This window comes from Coenobita brevimanus, chromosome 21 (assembly GCF_032717465.1).
Source record: "Coenobita brevimanus isolate Jiangsu-jjx chromosome 21, ASM3271746v2, whole genome shotgun sequence".
Taxonomy (NCBI): Eukaryota; Metazoa; Arthropoda; class Malacostraca; order Decapoda; family Coenobitidae; genus Coenobita; species Coenobita brevimanus.
The window spans coordinates 28,258,189-28,281,197 of record NC_136974.1 but is presented as its reverse complement, the minus strand read 5'-3'; the positions used below and the strand labels follow the sequence as shown (position 1 = coordinate 28,281,197).

The window sequence follows — 23,009 nt, the reverse complement described above, 5'->3', positions numbered from 1 at the left end:
CAGTCCCTTCCTCTCTCTCCCTTCCCCAGCCTCAATCCACCCCCTCCTTCCCCCATGAATCATAATCACCCTCTCTTCCCCATCCCCATCTCCCCCACCACAGCGGTTCCATTCACCCTCTCCAACTGTTCGATTCCTCCTCCCTTCAATCTTTCCAACCTTCTCTCTCTCTCTCTCTCTCTCTCTCTCTCTCTCTCTCTCTCTCTCTCTCTCTCTCTCCCCCCATGGTTCCAGTCCTTCCCTCCTTTTCTTAGTAATTCATATTCACTTTCAACCTCCCTCCCTTTATCCTTACCTCATTTCCTCCCACCGTCTATTTCATACCCTCTTTCCTCCAACAAATTTCTCCCCATCAATCGTATCCCTTCCTCCCTCCCTTCCCTTTTCTCCCCATCCCCTTTCCCCCAGTACTTTTCTACCCTCTCCCCCATCATTCCTCTTCTCTCCTCTTCTCACCTTGTTTCACCCCAATCCCTCCCCTTCTCCTTCCCACACGTCAATATCACCCTCTCTCCCTCTATTCTCTCAGTTTTCCGTCCTTCCTATGCCCTCTCCTTCCACTTATCTCCCCTCCCCCGTCGTCATTCAAATCCCCACTCACCCCTTTCCCGCACTTCATAATCATCTCCCCTCCCTCCCCTCTCTTCTCCCCCTCCCCCCATACGTCCCCTACTCCACATCTGCCACTACACCACACCTGACCACAAACCAAATGCCAGTACTCCATCAAAGTTCATACACTCTACTCCTTCCGCCTTCCCTCCACACTCTACCCTCTTTCTTTTCCTCTACATTCCTTCTTTCCCTCCACGCTCCACGTCCCTTCCTTCCTTCCACACTCCTTCTTTGCCTCCATACTCCTTCCTTCCACACTTCACAGGTCTTCCTTCGTTTCTTTCCACACTCCCTTTACTTCCTTGCAGATTTGACACTCCACATTTTATCCTTCCATTTCATACTCTTTTCTTTCTTCCTTCCACCTTCCTTCCTTCCTTCCTACACACGCATTCCTTCCTTCCTTCCACACGCATTCCTTTCTTCCTTCCTTCTACATTCATTCATTCCTCCCTTCCTTGCACGCTCATTCCCTCCTTCCTTCCACTCTTCATACTCCTACCTTCTTTCCTTCCAGCAATCCTTCTACATTATAGTCTGTCCACTTTAGCCTGGCCTAAAATAAAACTGCCTTTCTCCTTTTTGAATGCTGAGCTGTAACAAGAGATTAACAGTAACATATGGAGTCACTCACGAAGAAGTGCCATGGAAAATATCTATGGAAAACATCCATTCCGGCACCTAGCTACGGGAAATAAACTGTAAAAGATTGTAAAGCCATAGTATTGTCTTATTCTGGCACTGAAATGCGAGAAATAAGTTGCACAATGACGTTCAACCATAATACTTCTTTGTCTTATTCTGCCATTTAACTAAGCTTAATCTGCAAAAGATCAAAAATCTCTGCCAAGTTAAGGCAGACAAACTGTAATATCTTTGCCCCTAGTTGCGTCCCAGTGTTGGCTACCTATTATATATTCCTTTCGTGTTTACATCATCACCTCTATATAGGACCTGGGGACTGGTGTGGGACTTTCTTACCCGCTGTGTATATATATATATATATATATATATACACACATATATATATATATATATATATATATATATATATACACACATATATATATATATATATATATATATATAGAGAGAGAGAGAGAGAGAGAGAGAGAGATAGACAGATAGATAGATGGATAGATATAGATATGTGTGTGTGTGTGTATGTGTGTGCTTTAAAGACGTGTGCTTTAGATGCGTATTTTAATATCTCAGTACAGTACGAAGTATCTCCAAGTTTGTTCACCTACCTTTCTGTTCGATGACGTATTGTTCCACTTTATTCTTGTAACTTACAAGCAATTTTAATCCAGCAAAGATACTTTTCGAACAGGAGGTATTAAGTATTGCGTCCGTTATTCTTTTTACAACAAGGGCGTTCTCCCAGTCTAAAAAAAGAAAAAGAAAAAAAAAAAAACGTTTGTAGAAAGCTATAACAAAATATGGAATGCAAGTCACCAGTCTAAAGAGCCTAACATCTTCGCATCCATTGCTCGAGGGAGGGATATAAACCTGTCTTGTTTATTGACGGTATTACTTTGCTTGACTGTCATTTTAATGCGCCTTCATTAAATGATTTAAGTTTCTTTAGTAGTCCTTTTGGTCTCCTACTCCGTTCCACATCCCTCATTCTGTTGGTCTTGCCTCATTCCTCCCACACAAACACCCTCACGTCTACTGTTCCAGGGAGGGAAACGGGTCTGCCTTGCCTGTACTACTGCGTTTTAGCCTCTTTTTAATGGATGTGGATTGTGTGGTAGTTTTATTTTAATGGTAACTCAGTGACTTCAGTTCTGTTCCACATCCTACCTTCCTTCGTAGGTAACATCTTCACGTCTACTGCTCCAGGGAAGGAAATGAGCCTGTCTTGCCTGCTCGACTGTTTTACTTTAACGTCATCTGGCTGGCCTTGATGGTGTGCTGTAATTTTTCTTTACTGGTACCTCACTGTCCCTGTGTCGGCTCCACATCCAGCATTCCTTCTACGATTACATCGCCTCCTCTGTCGTTTGCTGGCTTTATGTCTGGTGCTGGGATTATGTCTGACAGTGTTTGCGTGTTTTATCGCCTTTTTGTTGGATTTTTTTTTTTCTTTTTAATAGGTAGAGTCCGAGAAATTAATATCTTCCTTAGGTTTGGTGAATGCATACGTTAAAGTCGAACCTTCCTAAACACGCATTAGCCCAGTTAAGGCTTGGATTATATTTCACTACTACTAAAATATCTTCAGCGAACACTGGAAAGATAGTTCATTCCCCGGCACTACACCTGTATCTCCGAATTTGTTCCACGTCCTGCTCTCCTCCTGTACTAATAATTTCATCTCTGTTGTTTGCTGGGTTCATATTTGTCTGGCTTTCCTTCAGTTGAGAGAGCGTGTGAACAGACCTGACTGCAAGGATTTTTGTTTTTTAATCTTTCCTTGCACCTGACTATGTGTGTGTGTGTGTGTGTGTGTGTGTGTGTGTGTGTGTGCGTGTGTGTGTGTATGTTTTACATCTCGACGGACTTGATTGTTTAAATCTATCTCTGGCTCCCTCAGACTTGATGAATTATACATATTTTTTCCATGTATTTAGCTACACAAATGATTTTCTTTTCTTTCCCTAATTCTCTCTCTCTCTCTCTCTTCCCGCTTTGTTTTCTGGGACCTAAGTGTATGTACTGGTCTGTTTTTCTTTAACCTTCTTTATCTACCAGGCTACTTTTTCTTTCATTATCTTGGATCATAGCGTACGACTTCTTCGATTTATCTTTTTTTTTTTTTTTTTTTTTTTTTTTTTGAGGGAGGGGGGAGTTTTTAATATGGGGAAGTCAATTCCCCGAGCTAGACCTTGATAGATCACATAGCCCCGCTAGGTGACAGGAGCGCGCTACCTCTCCCAGCTGGGCAGCCACCTGGGCGGGGCGCGAACTCTCGATCCTTTGGTCTCGTGTCAGGGGCTCTACCACTGAGCCACCCTGCCCCCGCGACTTCTTCGAACCTGGGTGGACTAGTAACCAATATGCTCAGTCCTTCGTCCACAGACTTGGACAATAATATCTCTGAACTTTTTAATAGAAATTTACATATTCCGAAAAGTCTGTTGAGCTCCGAAGGTCACATCACTGAGCTTTTAAAGTCATTGGTAATTGTATAATTATTGTAAACAAGTGGATCAATATATATGTTCATATCTGTACACAACTAGGGCGGTATCCATACAAAATATTTGCCTTTTTCCAAGTCAAACGCCTCCATAGCAGTTCATTAGCATCAGGATTTTCTTTTTCGCATATTTCATTCTGCTCTTCATCCTGATTTGCTTGTGAAATGAATATAAAAGTATAAACAAGCAGCCTTATACACAAGGTACTTTATCATCCAGTCCACTTTTGCCTCATTAGGAAGCCGGGTTAGGAAATTCAGTCTCGACATTTAAAACAATGGTAGCCAGCAGCCTTGCTAACCCCTGAGTCGCACTTTGTCAGCATCAAACGCCAATCAAATAACCCTTAAACGTAAACCCTTTCAGGTTTCTTCCAGCTGGATGTCATACTCGCTACACCACCACACGACAGTCGTAAACCCATCTTACTCTCAAAAATAATCACTCCACTTTTCTTATGAAGTACTTCGGTGATGCATGAGTTGTTAATATTGTTGAGTAACCTCAGTATGTCTGGCCGAGCAGACCAATCAACTGCAGGCAAGCATTTGCACCCGCAGGGCCGATCTGTGAAGCATGTCAATGTTCCCATGCGGCAGACAGCATGCTTCGCCACAGCGAAGCGTCTCTCCACTCAGTTGATAGGGGTAGACAGGGGCACCATAGAACGCTTCACATCACTCCGTTGTTTGAATAGATGGTTACTACCCAGCGTTGCAAATGGTTGCCTGGGTTATAGAAAGTCATTAGGCTTGTCACTCAATGTAGAGCCACCCGAAAAGGAAAGAAGAGTAACAAAAAAGGACAGAAAGGCTGGGAGAAATAGGAAGAGAAGGGGGCAGACGAAGACAAAGAAAGATGCACGTGAAGGAATAAGTAGGCAGCACTACATTGAGTGGATGATGGTCGCCATCACCTACCACCTGATGTACGAGTGAAGGCAAAAGCATAATGAAGCAATCTTATATGCAACTTCGGCCCACGAGAGCTTATGAATACGGCCCCTGGTCAACACAAGTTATTTGGTTGATTTACAAACTTGCGATCAATCCCCAGTCGTAACAAGGATTTGTTTTTGTAGTAAGAACAAGAGAGATGGAAAGATTTTGCACTGTTCCTTCCTCGTCTTCCAACGAAGGTACATTTACCAAACTAAGAGTTTGATAAATTAACGGTTTACATGAAGCAGCAGAAAGACCTCGCCAGTGCAATTCATATTTCTCCAGTGTGTTTTCTGTATTTTTGTGACTGTTTTCAGGGTGCTAAATTACCTTTTCCTACTGAATATCCCCCCCCCCCTTTTTATTACCATCACATTCCTTTAACCGTACGTGTACAGTACCTACGACTGTTTGTTTACGGTGTAATAGAAGAAGCTCACTCAACGAACTCAAAGGTGGATTTCGTTTCCCAACTTCCTAAATGGAGCTTAGGTTAAGGTAGGCTAGGTTTGGCTAGGTTTAATTATTAAGTCGTTAAGCTAGGTTAGGTTAGGTTTAGTTAGACACCTCGATTAGGAAAGTCCCTTCCGCCATTACGCTGAAGGCGCGATTCCACCGAGGCAACATTTCGGCAACATGTGGCATGCTACATTGTCGCATAGGCCAAGTGTGTTCCAACCAGTTCAACACAAGGCAACATGTAGCATGCGTCTGTGTGACATGCAACAGACGGCAACAAGTTGCCCGTAGAACGTGACGCATGCGACAAGATTTAGCCTGTTGCCTGGTGTTGCCGGCGGCCGGCCTTCCCACCAGTCGCGGAAAGGATTCGATGTTGAAAGCAACAAGATGAAATGGCCTCAAGAAAAAAACGGCGAATTTATAGAAGGATACAGAAAACTTGTGGTTTCTATGGGATATACACTTGGAATAATACAAGAATAACCAGGCTAAACTATTATAGATGCATTGCGGGGATTAGCCAAGAACACACACACACACACACACACACACACACACACAATCACTCTCTCTCTCTCTCTCTCTCACACACACACACACACACACACACACAATCTCTCTCTCTCTCTCTCTCTCTCTCTCTCTCTCTCTCTCTCACACACACACACACACACACACACACACAATCACTCTCTCTCTCTCTCTCTCTCTCTCTCTCTCTCTCTCTCTCTCTCTCTCTCTCTCTCTCTCACACACACACACACACACACACACACACACAATCACTCTCTCTCTCTCTCTCTCTCTCTCTCTCTCTCTCTCTCTCTCTCTCTCTCTCTCTCTCTCTCTCTCCGCCAGTCCTAATACTGTGCCAACACTAGCAAATCTTTCTTCTGTTACATTTTTCTCTCTATCTTGTCTCTTGTTAAGCTGACATACGGTACTTCAGATAATTTTTGCATTCGTGCCTTCCTCTTGACGGCGGGCACGCAGCACCCGTCTTTCTATACATTCAAACCTTATTATAAGTTATTCTGCAGTGTGTGTGTGTGTGTGTGTGTGTGTGTGTGTGTGTGTGTGTGTGTGTGTGTGTGTGTGTGTTTTACACGATATCTACTTATATATATATATATATATATATATATATATATATATATATATATATTTTAAGCTCTGTCTATCTATATATTTGACTGTCTGTCTGTTATATCGTATTGACAACTGGCTCGATTTTTGTTGAATCGGTGAAAAAGGTTTTGTGGCATTCAACAGCAACACTGGCATGTAGCATGCTGCATGAAACAACAATGTTGCCTTGTCGCAGTCAACATGTCTCCTGGTTGAATGCCGCATGCAGCATACATGTTGAAAGCCAGGCAAATCGCATGCTACATGTTGCCTGTGTTGCCCCGGTGGAATCGCGCCTTGACGATTCAAACAAGAGCTGACACAGCGGAACAGCAAAAAACAACAAGGAGACAGATTTAACAAGAAACGCTTATTTACCACCCCAGAAACAATCAGAAAAATATAACAAGCTATCAGGAAGATGAGCTGATTTGATAAGGTACTTCTACTGCCAAAAATAAATCGAATATTTACCAAGAGTTTATCTCGAGTAACTAAATATTTACTTTCAAAGAAAGAGAAATGGACATGGGAAGGTTGTGTCCTCTCCTTGTTTCCTCAAACACAAACCACAGTACCAACAAGGAAGTGATAATGTTTGTTTGGGAATTTGGTACCGGCTTCACAAATTCATATACAATAATACAGATTTTGATTTCCAGAAAGGCCAAATAGAATGTAGAATCTTCTTACTTTTTTTTGACAACAAATATTAGCCACGGAAATTATCACGAGCTACTCATTGCTGCTGAAGGAAGGACAATGAAGAAAGAAGACGGAAACGTCACTGTGTCTCTAAAGGCGCGATTCCACCGGGGCAACACAGGCAACATGTAGCATGCGATTTGCCTGGCTTTCAACATGTATGTTGCATGCGGCATTCAACCAGGAGACATGTTGACTGCGACAAGGCAACATTGTTGTTTCATGCAGCATGCTACATGCCAGTGTTGCTGTTGAATGCCACAAAACCATTTCCACCGATTCAACAAAAACTGAGCCAGTTGTCAACACGATGGAACAGACAGACGGACAGATATGTAGATAAACAGAGCTTAACAAAATATCGTACAAATAGATACCGTGTAAAACACACACACACACACACACACACACACACACACACACACACACACACACACACACACTGCAGAATAACTTATAAAAAGGTTTGAATGTATAGAAAGACGGGTGCTGCGTGCCCGCCGTCAAGAAGGCACGAATGCAAAAATTTTCTGAAGTACCGTACCTTAGCTTAACAAGAGACAAGATAGAGAGAATAATGTAACAGATGAAAGATTTGCTAGTGTTGGCACAGTATTAGGACTGCCGGAGAGAGAGAGGGGGGGGACGGAGAGAAGAGACATAGGGAAGAGAAAGGAAAAGCGACAAGACAAAAGTAGAGAGAGAGAGAGAGAGTGTGTGTGTGTGTGTGTGTGTGTGTGTGTGTGTTCTTGGCTAATCCCCGCAATGCATCTATAATAGTTTAGCCTGGTTATTCTTGTATTATTCCAAGTGTATATCCCATAGAAACCACAAGTTTTCTGTATTCTTCTATAAATTCGCCGTTTTTTTCTTGAGGCCATTTCATCTTGTTGCTTTCAACATTGAATCCTTTCCGCGACTGGTGGGAAGGCCGGCAACACCAGGCAACAGGCTAAATCTTGTCGCATGCGTCACGTTCTACGGGCAACTTGTTGCCGTCTGTTGCATGTCACACAGACGCATGCTACATGTTGCCTTGTGTTGAACTGGTTGGAACACACTTGGCCTATGCGACAATGTAGCATGCCACATGTTGCCGAAATGTTGCCTCGGTGGAATCGCGCCTTTACTACTCCTGCGAATCAAAATCTGAGTTACGAGAAATTGATTGTAAAAGTGTTCTAGCATCCCACAGTTAAACCTGGAATCTCTCTCTCTCTCTCTCTCTCTCTCTCTCTCTCTCTCTCTCCCGCCTTTCCACACACCTGTCTGCAATGTTGTTGTTGTGGTGATATGACGTGTGTTTGAGAAGGTTCGTACTTGTAACTGTTCCGGCCCCTCCACTCATTTCGGCTCACCCCGGGTTATTTGCTGTCTCATCTTCTTGCTTGATCACAATTATTCCCTCTCAACCCCCCCCCCCTCTCTTATCTGTATGTGTGTGTGTGTGTGTGTGTTTTACTGCTTGTTCTCTCTCTCTCTCTCTCTCTCTCTCTCTCTCTCTCCTTGTGTGTGTGTGTGTGTGTGTGTGTGTGTGTGTGTGTGTGTGTGTGTGTGTGTGTGTGTGTTTAAATTACTCACTGTATTATTTTACTGTTTGGCATTCTCTCTCTCTCTCTCTCTCTCTCTCTCTCTCTCTCTGTCTCCTTGCTGTCATTATCATCACCGTTTTTCTCTCCCACGACATCATTATTCCTATTACTTATCCTCGTTGTTTTGAGAGATCTCGTAACATCTGTTTGTCTAAACGATGTCCAGTGTGGGCCAAATGTTACGCATCCCAATTCTCGTGTGTTGCGGGGACGGCTTGGTTAGCATTACCTGCGGGGAGTTCTCAGTTCATATGGAGCACTAGGGAAACATGACAAGTGTGGAATCCTGGCAAGAACCGCGGAAACAACCCCTTCAGCCTGAGGACGTCATTTATTTTTTGCCGTTTCTGGGACTTACTCATTCTGAAGGAGACGTTTCTATTTGGACGTGTAATAATATAGCGTTCATTAACCCATCGTCTTCACTTGCAGATCCTCCCATCCATCCATCCATCCGTCCGTCATCCTTTTTTTTTTTTTTTTTTTCCATCAGAGGCTAGGCTAATCAGTCCCGACATTTAAGGCGAGAGTGACCATTCTCCGTCGCCCTTGACTGGGATTATGTGAACAACAAACTCGAACCTTCCCCCGGATATCAATCCTTACAGTCTTTTCTGGTTGGAGTGTCTTAACCCACTAAACCATCAGGCGTGATTTGGTTGTATGGTTATATCCAAACGTAGGAAATGGTTTACCTGGTTTATAGGAAACCATTCTGCTTGTCACTCAGTATAGAGCCGCCCGAAGGCAGCACTGCATCGAATAAGTGGATGGTAGGCGTCCCCACCTACCAAAAAGAGGCCCTTCTTAAACACAATCATTTTTTAACAGAAAAAAGCCAGAGCCAGGATGTCGGGAAAAAGTCTTTTCAGCAAAAATCCAAAGGCTTTTTGCTGACTTGATTAAAACAGACGTCATCAGATTGTGCGAGCTAACCAATTCACTCCGGTCTTCCTGTAGTCAGTATTGCTGCTGCCAGACTATTTCATTCAGCTTAGGACTCACTTTTCGAACTGCATGAATTATACTTCGCCTTAATTAAACCCTTCAATAGTAACGATTCTTCCTCAACCGATTAAAATCATTTGCTGGTGCCCTGATGGGTGGGGTGGGGAATACGTCAAATTACCCAGTGGTTTATAACAAGGTTTATGAGTTTTGAGGGGAAACCAAAGTCAATCAATGTCTTATATATACCGTATATATATATATATATATATATATATATATATATATATATATATATATATATATATATATATATAAAGTCAACTCCCAACGTGAAATCCGTATGGAAAGAATGAGGGTGGTGAGGGGACTGTGGTGGCTGTGGTGCTATGTATGCAGTGTAGCAGCCGGCATGCATACGCCTGACGTGGTGGCAGTTGTGGTGGTGCTGTTGGAGAAGAAAACTGAGCTAGTAGTGCAGATGGTAATGGGGTGATGGTAATGATGGTGGAGATAGCGGTGGTGGCAGTGATGGTGGTGAAGTGGTGATGCTGATGGTTTTGGAGAAAGGCGTTAGAGGTTGAGATGGTAATGGCGATGAAGATAGTGATCATGGTATTTGTGGTGACTGGTAAAGAAATTGTTGGTGGTGATGGTCATGATGGTGAAGAAAATTGTTAATGGGGACAATAGTCTGTAAACAGCAAGAACACAAATAATAATAATAATAATAATAATAATAATAATAATAATAATAATAAACTGTGTAACCACAATATGGAAGCTTCGCCACAACTAGTTATCGCATAAAAAGTGAACACAATCTGAAGTCCCTAAGATAATTTCTCATGTAACATCAATAAAGGGACTTGAAGACAAAGATGTTGAAGAACGCATGTGTAAATTTTACGATTGTCTCTAACTAGCTAACTGTATGCTTTACTGTAACCTTGTTGTCATTCTACTCTGAGGTCTATGAGGCAGTAGATAGCGATAAAGCTTACGATGTTATTCATCTGGACTTTAGTAAAGCTTTTGATAGGGTCCCACACGAAAGGTTAGTTAGAAAGGTTCGAGCACACGGTATAGACGGCGCTATCTTAAAATGGATAGAATCCTGGCTGAAAGGACGAAAGCAGAGAGTATTAATAAATGGAACTAAGTCGGACTGGGGATAGCTGTGTACCACAGGGTTCAGTACTCGGTCCCTTATTATTTATCATATATATAAATGATCTAGACTTAGGAGTCAATAGCAGCATCAGCAAATTTGCCGACGATACAAAAATAGGGCGTATCATTAACTCGACTGACGTTTGCCATAACTTACAAAAAGACCTCGATACATTGTCCAAATGGTCTAAAACTTGGCAAATGGAATTTAACGTTGAAAAATGTAAAGTACTTAACGTAGGCAAGACCATTGGAAATACTAAATACAGCTTAGATAAAAAAGAAATTAGCAAATCGGAATGCGAGAGAGATCTAGGAGTTATGATTAGTAACGACCTTAAACCAAGGCAACAGTGTATTAATGCGAGAAATAAAGCAAATAGGGTCCTAGGATTTATTTCGAGAAGCGTGAGCAATAGATCATCTAAAGTAATACTGAAACGTTATCTAGCATTAGTAAGGCCACATTTAGACTACGCAGTACAATTTTGGTGTCCTTACTATAGAATGGATATTAACTCGTTAGAAAATGTACAGAGAAGAATGACAAAAATGATACATGACGTCCGGAACCTGTCATATGAAGACAGACTGAAAAGACTATGAGAGTCTGCATTCGCTAGAGAGGCGTAGAGTAAGGGGAGACTTAATTGAGGTGTTTAAGTGGATGAAGGGTATAAATAAGGGAGATATTAGCCAGGTACTTAAAGTGAGCATACAGGATAGAACTAGAAATAATGGTTTCAAACTAGAAAAATTCCGTTTCAGTAAGGAAATGGGTAGAAATTGGTTTGGTAATAAAGTAGTAGACGAATGGAATAAGCTACCTAGTAAAGTAGTTGCTGCCTCTTCCACTGAGAGTTTCAAGCATAGGCTAGATAAGCATATGACTAATAAGGGGTGGATATAGAAAAATGAAAATCTTATAACCAATACTAATTCATAAATTTTCCTTTTCAGGTTACACTGTGATAGTCTCTATTCTCCTTTCACACTTTCCTGTAAAATGTCCACGCCAGTTTTTCTATACGGCGTGGTGTTCTTTCTGACTTTTTCCTGCCGGCTTCGGCTGGAGGGTTTGGAGGGCGGGGGAGAGCCTTCTTCTTTGCTATCCTTATCTCATTCTAGTAGTTCAGTTACTCCTCTAGGAGCTGCCTAGCATGGGCCAACCGGCCTACTGCAGTTATCCTCACTTCTTATGTTCTTATTCCTTTCAGATCATAAGAGGGACCACAGCTATATCTGGAAAATTACAGCTTTAAAGCTTCTGTGGTTTTCTCTAAAACGTTTTGCATAGAAAAAACTGAGCAGATTTGAATACTGTACTTCCCATTAGGCTAAATGGCAAAATATTGAGCCAGAATTATTCAGCAAACATTCCTATAATAGAATCTTCAATCAAATATCTGTATCTCAGTTTCTGAGATATTTCAAAATCAAAGATGCAATATTTGGAATAAAAATGAGTATCTCACTCAAAAATACGTCAGTCATTTATATTTGGCACAAGGACTTGGGTTACCCTAGAGTACCTTCCTGTGTAATATCAACATAAAAAAGTGATAATAATAATAATATTATTAATAATAATAAATTAATAATAATAACAATAATAATGAAAACAAAGAAGATTTGCCATTTATATTGCGAAGCTTAATAATAATAATAATAATAATAATAATAATAATAATAATAATAGTAATAAAAAGCCTTGGGTGCATGGGGTTAACCAAGTCAAATATGGATCTCGTTCAGCTGAATAAAATCGTCCAGCGTTGCCAAGATAAAACGTATTTTACTGTTTGTTTTGTTTGGCCCTACTTTAGATATTGTGTGTGTGTGTGTGTGTGTGTGTGTGTGTGACGCGTACCTGTGGTCACATGTGTGTGAGTTGGCTTGACCACAGCTTCTACCGACACCATTAAAATTAACACACACACACACACATACACACACACACACACATGGATGAACACACAGGAACATACATACATGCTTAAATTTAGAGAGAGAGAGAGAGAGAGAGAGAGAGAGAGAGAGAGAGAGAGAGAGTGTGTATGCCATATGAATATACACAGACATACAGACAACACAGACTTAACCCTCCTGTCTGGTCGGTTTAAGAATAGGATAACAAAGCACTGATAGATATGTAGAAACAGACAAATAGAGATAAATAGATAAACAGATAGGTAGATAGATGGACAGATAGATAGACAGACATAGAGGGATGGATGGATGGACAAATATATAGATACACTGCTAGATAGATAAAGAGATAGTAAGGTAGCCAGATACAGATGAATAGGTAGGGAGGTAGGTATATAGATATACAGAGACTGATGGATGGATAGATGGCCAAACAAACGGACAAAGAGACACAGATAAGCAGATAAAGTGAGACAGCACAGCATAGCCTGTTCCCTCTCTCTCTCTCTCTCTCTCTCTCTCTCTCTCTCTCTCTCTCTCCTAATTAAACTGACTACATGTATATATTTATACTTATATTCTCCGTTTTCAGACTCGAGTATATTGGCAAAACCGAGGAATATTAGCCTACAAGAATACAAGAAACAAAAGCACGACGAAGAGGCAGGAAATCTGAAAAAGATAACTTTAGGAGGGAAAGGAAGCAAAAAATAAATAAACAAATAAATAAGGATAGCAAAAGAAGAGATAAGAGAAAAAGAGAAGTACAAGAGTAAGAAGAGAAAGAAGCGTCCAAGGGAAAGGAAGAGAGGAGACAAGACAGCAAGGAGGAAGAGAAAGAGAAATAAGAAGAGAGAAGCAAGATCTAAGTTAGCAAGAAAAACGAAAGGACAAGAGAACAAAAATACTACGAACAATGAAGTAGGAACTATAGAAAGCTAAACAAAATATAAAGCGAAAGAACAGGAGGCATAAAGAAGGGAAAGCAGAAACAGAAGAGAATAAAAGCTCAACAGTAATAAGCTGAAAAGGTGAAGAGAAGGACAGGAACAGAGGATAGAAGGGAAAAAAATAACATCAACGAAAAAGGAAGACGAAGGGAAGGATAAAAGCAGGCCACATGAACACGTACCGGTACTAAAATCGAAAAGGATAAGAGAAAATAAAAAGAGAGGAGAGGGTAAAAGTTAAACAAGAATATAAACAGGAAAGGGCGACGAAGGAAAGGACAAAAGCAGAAAATACAGTATAAACAAAGGAACCATGCGAACAGTCGGCGTGGTGATGGTTTTGGCGGTCCTGGCAGAAATGGCGGTGGGTGGGGGAAGAGAGAAGAGGTACTTGTTCATCAACCCAGATGCTCCCATCACCCTAGGTAAGGCAGTTTGTTTACTCGTGGTTTTAAGTGCCCTTCACTCCCATGACGTATTTGTGTATTTATATTTGCTACCACCAGATTATTTTATTAAGCTTTTAACAAGACTTTCCGATTTGGAGAAGTCAGACACTGCCTTATTCCTATCAACCCATTCGATACGAGATTTCGGCTCTATTATCGTTTCAACCCCTAACGGAATTCATTATTTTTCTGCTCTCCAATGGATAGTTCACTCAATGACAAGAACTTTGAGTACCAACCCTTAAGCCCGTGACACACGACAGTACGAACCGCCACGAATCAGGATGACTTGCAAAAAATTCAGATTTTTACGGTTCGCCTAAAATTCGCCTATATTCGTCTCTTGATTCGGGAGATTCGTGGATGGGTCGGACGGGTGTCAGAGACGGGGCCAAGTTCGGCAAAGAAATAAGAGGCTCCTTATTTTTTATCCGAATGTTCGTGGGAAAAAAAAAAAAAACGTTAAATGTTTTCGCCCTGGATTCGTGTAACGTTCGTCTGACGTTCGTGTGATTTGTGTTGCGATCTTTGACCGAACTGAACACGAGTCACACAAATATCACTCGAATTAGGTCAGAATGCCAAACGAACTGAAGCTGATTATTCGTGTGAGTCTTAACCCCGGCCACATTCAGGACGAATGTCGTCCGAATGGCACTCAACATGCACACGAATCACACAATTAGCACATGAATGAGGGACTTTCAGGTGGCGTCTGCTACCTAGCTGGTGAGCCCTATTTCAGTCCAGACCTAGAAAAGTAACATAAATATTGTGACTATATCTGGATAAACTTGTTTACAAGAGTTAGCAACACTATAGACCATTAAAGTGACTAAAATACTCGTTGATAAAAAATATCATGCCCATGAAAGAATACCTTTGACTGGCTATTATGCATATGCGTACATTGGGCTTCCATCTGGCAATCCCTTACACACAGTCATTTCGTTGTGTTACTGATGAATTCAGTGCAATTGGGTTTCATATCTACATTCGTATCGTCTTTTTGAGTAAGAATAGTGCTTTCTTGATGCTTGTCATTGCCTCAGTTTTCTTAAATTTAATATTTGCCAAATACCGCCACTTGACATCTGTTTCCATACGCAAGAGGCGACCGTCCCCATGGCGGGATAAAACATAGCTCACAGAGTCGTATTTTCGCGACATTTTCAAGTCAAGATGATCTTGATATCCATTTTGACTGATACTGAGTTTCAAGTGTCGCGAAAATGGGTCGGCAAGATGGTTTTGCCTTTACATCAGAGCCATCTATAAACACTAGTTTGTGCACCATATGGCTGCCTAGGGAGATTTTCTGCAAGTTGAGGAATTATATGATGTTATTCGTCATGTGACCAACCAGACGGGGCTTTTGCTTGAAATTTTGGAGTCAGATGAAAGGACAGCTGTACCACTGTTGTTGGACACAAGGTAAAATTGTCGAAATCCTCAAGACCCTCACATTGTAGTAGCATCGGGGAAAAACAAGAGTAAAATTACTCTGGGACCTGAGGCGATGTTCTTGTTTCAGTTTGCTGTAAATATAACTAGCCATGTCAAGTAACCTTATATGGGACCACTTTTATGCCTCGATGGGCTTAAAAACTTTACTAAAGTTGCTGCTAGATGGCTTCACCAGAGGTATCAGCTGACAGCAAATTCGGATTCTTCATTTCAAATAAACTTCTATGGGACCGCCACATGCTCTTTCATTTTCTCTATCGAGTGTGGCTCGGCTTCGGTAACGCTGGGTTTGTTTACAAAATGGAAAGTCAATATCAGTCAAAATACCTCGGGAGGAACATTGACCAATCTTGACTAGTCATGCTCAAAATTCAAAATCGTCTTGACTTTTGGTGCTCACGAAAACGGGTATCAGCACGTTACTCAATATGCGATATAAAGATTATAGTCAAAATATCTTGACTTTTAAGGTCGCGAAAACGCGGCTTAGCTCACTTTTCGCTAGCTCTCGGAGAAGGCGGATGTGTATACGGTTCATTTACTAGACCATTATGGCGATTAACCAAGGTTTTGAAGTCAATATTTCCATGATTCGTATGTTGTACGTTGATTTATATATTGAGGATACAAAAAAGACAATTACAAGTTAGCTTAGTGCTGCTACATGAGTGTGATTACTTCCTTCACTATGAGGACGTAAATCATTTTTTATTCCGATGACTTTGTTCAGCTCAGAAGAGACTGAATTGGATGATACAGCGTCATTAATTCCTTCCAGTATATTCTAAATGGTAAAATCGTTTGGCAGCAAGAATAAAACTATATGTCCTCATCGGACTGAAAAAGTTAGGCTTCTGACATCAATCTTTCGGAGGCTCAAAGGCTTACCTGATCATCATTTGGTACGTTTTATGATTTTACCATCCCTTCCAAAAATTGAAGGAACATAGATGATTCTATATGGCACTGGAAACTTGGTACGACTTCAGTCTATATTACACATGCCCCCGGAAAGCAATTTGTTCCTGTCTGAATGTGTATTTTCTAGGGAGTAAGCACTTACAGGTTAACAGGTAACTAGGAATAAGAAACTGTAGCAACTTCAAAATAATTGTGTGGTCACACTGGTAAGAGTTTATGAAAAAAGAAATGGATAAGAAAACATTTTTATCACAGAAAACATTCAACATTTATTAGGTAACAGCATGTAGTGCTGCACTTGGGTGTCTGACCTTTCTTTTCCTCCTTTCTTTCCCTCCTCTTCTGTTGTTCTTCATTTCTTCCTCGTCCTTTTGTCTACGGGTGACAACACTCCATTTTCTATCTATCTTTCCTTCATTCTTTCCTCTTCCTTCTGTCTATGGGTGACTTTACACTGAGTGAAAAGCCAAATGGTTTCCTGTACATCTTAGGCAGCAGCACTTTAAGAACCTGACCCTTCGCCAACCACATTTTTCTCCAACCATGTTTAGCCTTCGTCTGTTTCTGTAAACACTCGGTGGCCTTTTCTCAAATCCTGGTCTGTCCCTCTGGTGCACATGCGCGAGTGTATTGGAGAAATGTTAAGAGGTAAAATGTACAAAATAATAATTTATAGGTAAGTCAATGATTGTCATGTCGAAAATCGGTGTTAAGAATGAATAATGATCAGGACTTCATATATGTATGGAATCAGTTACAATATCCAACAATCAAAATTGCATTTATGCAAAGAGAATTTGTGAAGTACCAATATTTAAGAAGCGAGTCTACCATCGTAACCCATGAAATAGCACAAATTAAAAAGATCATTCATATTGGTTATGAGTTTTCTAAGTATAGTAGTATTTTATTATTCTCAATGATATATGCCATTACTATATCTCACAGTTCGACAAGGGAGTAAAAATAATCCACAAATATTACATCCATGGTAACTGGGATAGCGCTACCGTAGACCGAATTAGGTAGCAGACGACTCGCTGAAAGTTCCCCATTGGGCCAGTCTGACAACAGAATTGAACTTGATTAATCAAGTAAGCTTTCCCCGTAGGACGAATTCCGTCCAAATTGCACTCGACGTGCACACAAATCACAGAATTAGCACTCGAATTGCAACAGACTAGCACACGAACTGAATCCAATTATTCGTGTAAGTATCCCTTTAACTATATGGTAAGACGGCACACGAAACACAAGAAGTCCACATATAACGCACTCCACTTGCGCGCGACTCACTCGAATTCCACTTGCGTGGCGCGAATCCACGTTGTTGCCTCCTCCTCTGTCATCTTAGTAATAGCAGGTGGTATTGTACAAACTCACCAAATTATTGTTAGTGTTATGCTGGGTGTTTTTAGTCCAACCTCTCATCCTAAAGACACCAGCAACTGAGCGGGGTCCTCTTTCTAGACCGGAAGTAGAACACTCACAAAAGAACAGGGCATAAAAACTCAGCAGTATACCTTAACACATCTATTGTCTAAATTCAATCTCCTTACAATACACATACAAAGATATACTGAATATGGAAGAGGTAAAGTGACAGAGTGACTAATATTGGTACAACGTGTCCATAGGCAACGTATTGATGTCGGAGTCAGTGTACAATTTCACTTCAATACACATATATAACAGGTCACAAGGGCACGGTATGGATGTCAGAGCCAGTGCACAATTTCCATTCAATATACACATCAAGATACACTACGTGCGAATAGCGTGAAGTGACAAGGTAATTAATACTAGCATTCATATCACATGGGCACTGTGTCTATACCCGAGTCAATGCAAGAGGGGATGTCACTTAGCCGTGGCAACACTGATCACTCATACTGTCTTTTGGACTGTCCTTAGTAGGTTAGTCTGGGGCCGCGCACCGAAGGGCTGAAGCACAAACACAGTACCTTGGGTAAGCTAGAGTAAGAACCTTGTGTATTGTTTCTGTCTCACTGTTCACATCACTGATTGTCACTTGCACTTAGTCTTTAACACAACTCTGGGAGTTGGAGGTGTCATCACTGGATTCCTGAGGCCCAGGGTTAACTGAGGTGGCGCCCGGGAGTGGGAGGGGGCCCTTTGGGAGAGCTCTCCTGTAGGAGGCACGGTACAGCTCTCAGGGGCGTCACGACCCAGGCGCGTGTCTGGTCTGGGGTGCTGGGAGGCCCTTCTGTCTGGTGGGCTCGACCTGGTAAGTGGCGCTCGGGACTGGGGCCAAACAGTGTCAGGAGTCGGGCCTGCCACTTCTTACTCCTGGTGGAGGGCTGACGGAGAGCAGTACCGGAACGGTCCCGCCTCGGGGTCCGCTGGCTGGCCCTGGGATCCCTGGTGCTGCGGCCACCTTTAGGTTGGGGCGCCATCAGGGGTTGGCTGCGGCACCTCTCCTGTGGGGTGTCCGTCAGGGGCCGGCTTCATCCAGGGGCAGATCGTAGGGCAGGAACCCGGACTTTGGTGACAGGACCTCACCACCACTCCTGGAACGGCAGCACCTCCGGGGAACCACATTTGGAGGGAGAGAGAGAAGGGCGTCCCACACAGCCGAGAGGTGGTGAGCCAGCCGCACAAGGGGCCTTCCCCTCCAGGAGAACCGTCGAGACTGCGGATGAAGGGCATACAGTGGCTGGCCCTTCCCCAACGCGAACAGTGGCTGTCGTTGCAGTTCCACAGTCTCTAGGGGTAGCAGCAGAAGGATGTACAGTGGCCATTCCTTCCCCGGTACGTACAGTGGCCGTTACCGCGGTGCTGCTCCCGAAGGAGGAAGAGGCAGATGAGGGACGTACAGTGGCCGTTCCCTCCCTGGCACATACAGTGGCCGTTGCTGTGGGTCTGCCTGCCCAACGGGAAGTAGCTGAGGGACGTACAGTGGCCATTCCCTCCCTGGTAAGTACAGTGGCCATTACTGCATGGCTACTCCCATAGGAGGAGGAGGAAGTGGATGAGGGACGTACAGTGGCCGTTCCCTCCCCAACGCGTACAGTAGCTGTCGTCACGCTTCCACTCCTGCCTTTGCCTGTCGGTGCGTGCTCAATAGCTAGCACACTGAGGCGGTCTCCAGGTGTGGCTGCAGCAGAAGGACATACAGTGGCCATTCCTTCCCCGGTACGTACAGTGGCCATTACCGCAGGGCTGCAGGGGGAAGCAACTGAGGGACGTACAGAGGCCGTTCCCTCCCCAGTACGTACAGTGGCCATTACCGCGGCATTGCCTGGGACTATCTGGAGCAGTCCCACCCTGATCCTGGTAAGGGCTGCTCCAGCCGAGAAGTATTGTCGCATTCCTGCGATGTCGCAGTTGGGTCGGTTGAGGAGAAGAGGGACACAAGGTAGGGGTGCCCCGGTGCCCGTCTTGCTCTGGGCCAGTCCCACACTCACCTGGCCCGCCATGGTGTCCTCCTGGGGTGGGGGTGGGGCTGTGGCTCCGTAGCAGGGTGGGGGGTCCAGCGGCGGATGTGCGCATATTAGTTAGATTTGATGTGGGTGTAGAGGGCTAGGGCCTTGGCAGCTTTGTCGTAGGTGAACTTGTTGAAGTTCCACAGACTCCATGGAGGCTAGTAGTGGTCGGCAGGGGGCAGGTAATAAAAGGGTGCCCCCCAGGTATTTATATTTGACACTGTTGCAGTCGTATTGGGTTCGTGGTTGGTTCCAGTAATTTGTGTGATTCTTGTGCATTTTTTGTGCATCATTCGGCTTTCTTGTGCACTTCATGTGGAAAACAACCAACTTCGGCTAATGTTCGTCAATGTCTGTGTGTTCATGAGGAATTCATGTAAAGTTCATGTTGAATTCATTTATCATATTTTGTTCTGACTACGTTCGTATGATTCTTTCAGTTGTTGTGTGGCGATTGTGTAGGATAAGGCCCATAAACTTGGTTTAATGGGCCTTGGTGTGGGGTTCATGGGCATTGTGTGGGGTTAGTGTGGGCGATTTTTCGTGGCCGGTTCGGTCAATGACTTGCAAATTCTGAGAAAAGTGCAAGTCATCCCAATTTGCTCGGGTTTGTACTGTCAAGTGACAAGGCCTTTACCACCGCAACTCAGTAATAATGACAATACAGATTTTTTTTTTTTTCTCTAAAATTTCAGTTGGAAGCTAATCTGGTGAGTTATGAGTGCATGCATACGTTGGTTTCCACAGCGCTTTACCGGTGTAGTGAGAAATACTGACCCCCTGGAAATTATGACTCCTTACACTCATTGCGCATGCGCCGTTAGCTGCCAGACGTATGACTCATTCGCAACCGAAGCACTGCAGAGAGAGGTACAGTATTAGTGGGATGATTGGTTATTTCGTACGTCAGTGGATTCGGGGAATTTTGTCAACGATATTCCGTGCTGATTTCACAAGTCAGTCCCGTATTTTTTACCTGTTTAGTTTTACTTACCATTATAAGGTCTCTTTTTCTTTTGAATCATGTCTATCTATCTATCTATCTATAGCCTGACGCCCTAATCCCGCAAAGGGTGGCCGCAGACAAAACGCCTCCAAGTCACTCTGTCACCCACCATTTGACTCCCCTCCCCCCAACTCACCCCCCCCTCCCTCATATACCTCTCAACTCCATCCTTCCACCTCATCCTCGGTCTACCCCTCCCTCTCCCTCCCTCCACCTCACCTACATACACCCTCTTAGTCAGTCTTTCATTCTCCATTCTCTCCACATGTCCAAACCACCTCAGTGTATTTCTCCTAATCTTTTCAACCACATCCACATCTACCCCACAACGTTCCTTCACTTCTTCATTCGTCAACCTGTCCCTCCACGTCACTCCACATGCTCCTCTCAAGTAACTCATTTCCACTGCTCTCACTCTTGACTTGTTCCCCTCTTGCAATGTCCACGCCTCACTTCCATACGTCAGGGTAGGGATCACAATACCATCATGCAGTGACTTCTTAACTTCCATACTCACCTCCCTATTTCTCATCACTGCTTTCAGTGTACCAACAATCTTTCTTCCCTGCTGTACCCTTTCACGTACTTCATCCCCCAAAGTTCCATCCTTACTCATCACACTACCCAAGTACTTGAATGCACTCACATTCTCCATATCCTCACCATCCAACCTCACTGCACACTCTGTGACTTCATTCCTCTCAAACACCATAACTTTACTTTTGTTTACATTAACTTTCAGCATCCTCCTCCTACACACTGTCCCAAATTCATTCACCAAACCTTGCAACTCCCATTCATCTTCACTCAACAATACTGTATCATCAGCAAACAGCAACACCGGAAGCTTCCAAATCTCACCCTCATTCATTAGGGCCACCCCCACATCCACTGCCCTACCTTGTACCTCCTTTACAACCCCATCCATATATATATTAAACAGCCATGGAGACATTACACACCCCTGTTTCAGTCCCACATTGAGATCAAAGAACTCACTCAGCTCACCATCCACTCGCACCGTAGCCCTAGCTCCCTCGTACATACTCTTCACAGCACTCAACAATTTCCCCTCCACTCCATATAATCTTAATACCTTCCACATACCTTGCCTATCTATTCTGTCATAAGCTTTCTCCAAGTCCATGAAGGCAGCATACACTTTCCTTCCCTTCTCTAGATACTTCTCCACTAAACATCTTAGAACAAATATCTGATCTACACACCCTTTTCCCTTCCTAAATCCCCCCCAAAATTGCTTAACCCACCCTGTCCTGGCTGATTTCTCACCAGTGACCTCCCCCAATCCTGGCAGATTTTTTATTTTTTATTTTTATTTTTTTTTTGCTCAAACCTCCGCTTTTTTTGAGAAACATTGGAAAATAACAAAATAAATGCTTACCCGAGCTTATCAGTGCGCTATACAAGTCTTCCTCTGAACGTCTAGTACCATATTCTATGGGCACGCGCTGCTGCTGGCACGTTTTCTGTGGTAGAGGTAACTATTGCAAACCACTCAGAATAGGTAGATATTTGTTCACGTGGTACGAATTCATATGTAGTACAAGAGTAGATTGGTATTCACATACAAGTGATATAAGCGTTGTTTCACTCACCGAACACATCAAAATTGCCAAATTCTTGCACAGTTGACTCACTATGACTGTTGTTTCAACTTACATTCTGTTTTTCAACCTATATTTTACTTATCTACAAACATTATACCATTTGCCATCTTATATAACTGTTATCAGATAGGTACAGGCCTTACTGTTATAGTGAGCATCATATATCACAAGCACACCTGCTAACAGGTGAGTTGCCAAGACAATGGCAAGTGGGGGTCACACGGGGTCATGCAGTGTCATAGCCTGGTGGCTGGTAGAGGAAGGTCTCCCATATATGCCTACCAAACATCACCCGCGAAACTTGAAAAATGAGCAAATGACGGACCTCGCAATTGCAGAATGAACCGGTACATTGTTGGGATTGAGCGCAAAAAAAAAAGTTGTGATGTACCCATACATCATCGGTATGCTGCGGGTTAAGGGGAAATCCTCAGTAAACAACAGTAGTTGTGTGCTGAGAAAGACAGATTACCCACCAATAGTTTTATTTTGATTGTAGT

At 42.9% G+C, this 23,009-nt stretch overlaps 1 protein-coding gene across 1 annotated transcript in view; it reads left to right on the top strand.

Annotated features, from left to right (window-relative positions):
* The first annotated feature begins 13,905 nt into the window (after positions 1 to 13,905).
* The window catches only part of LOC145392245 (uncharacterized), an 84,806-nt gene continuing 75,702 nt past the window's right edge, over positions 13,906 to 23,009 (top strand). The window contains exon 1 of the mRNA XM_080266708.1: positions 13,906 to 14,017. Within this exon, the coding sequence (XP_080122834.1) occupies positions 13,906 to 14,017 (112 nt within the window). The remainder of the gene's footprint in view (positions 14,018 to 23,009) is intronic.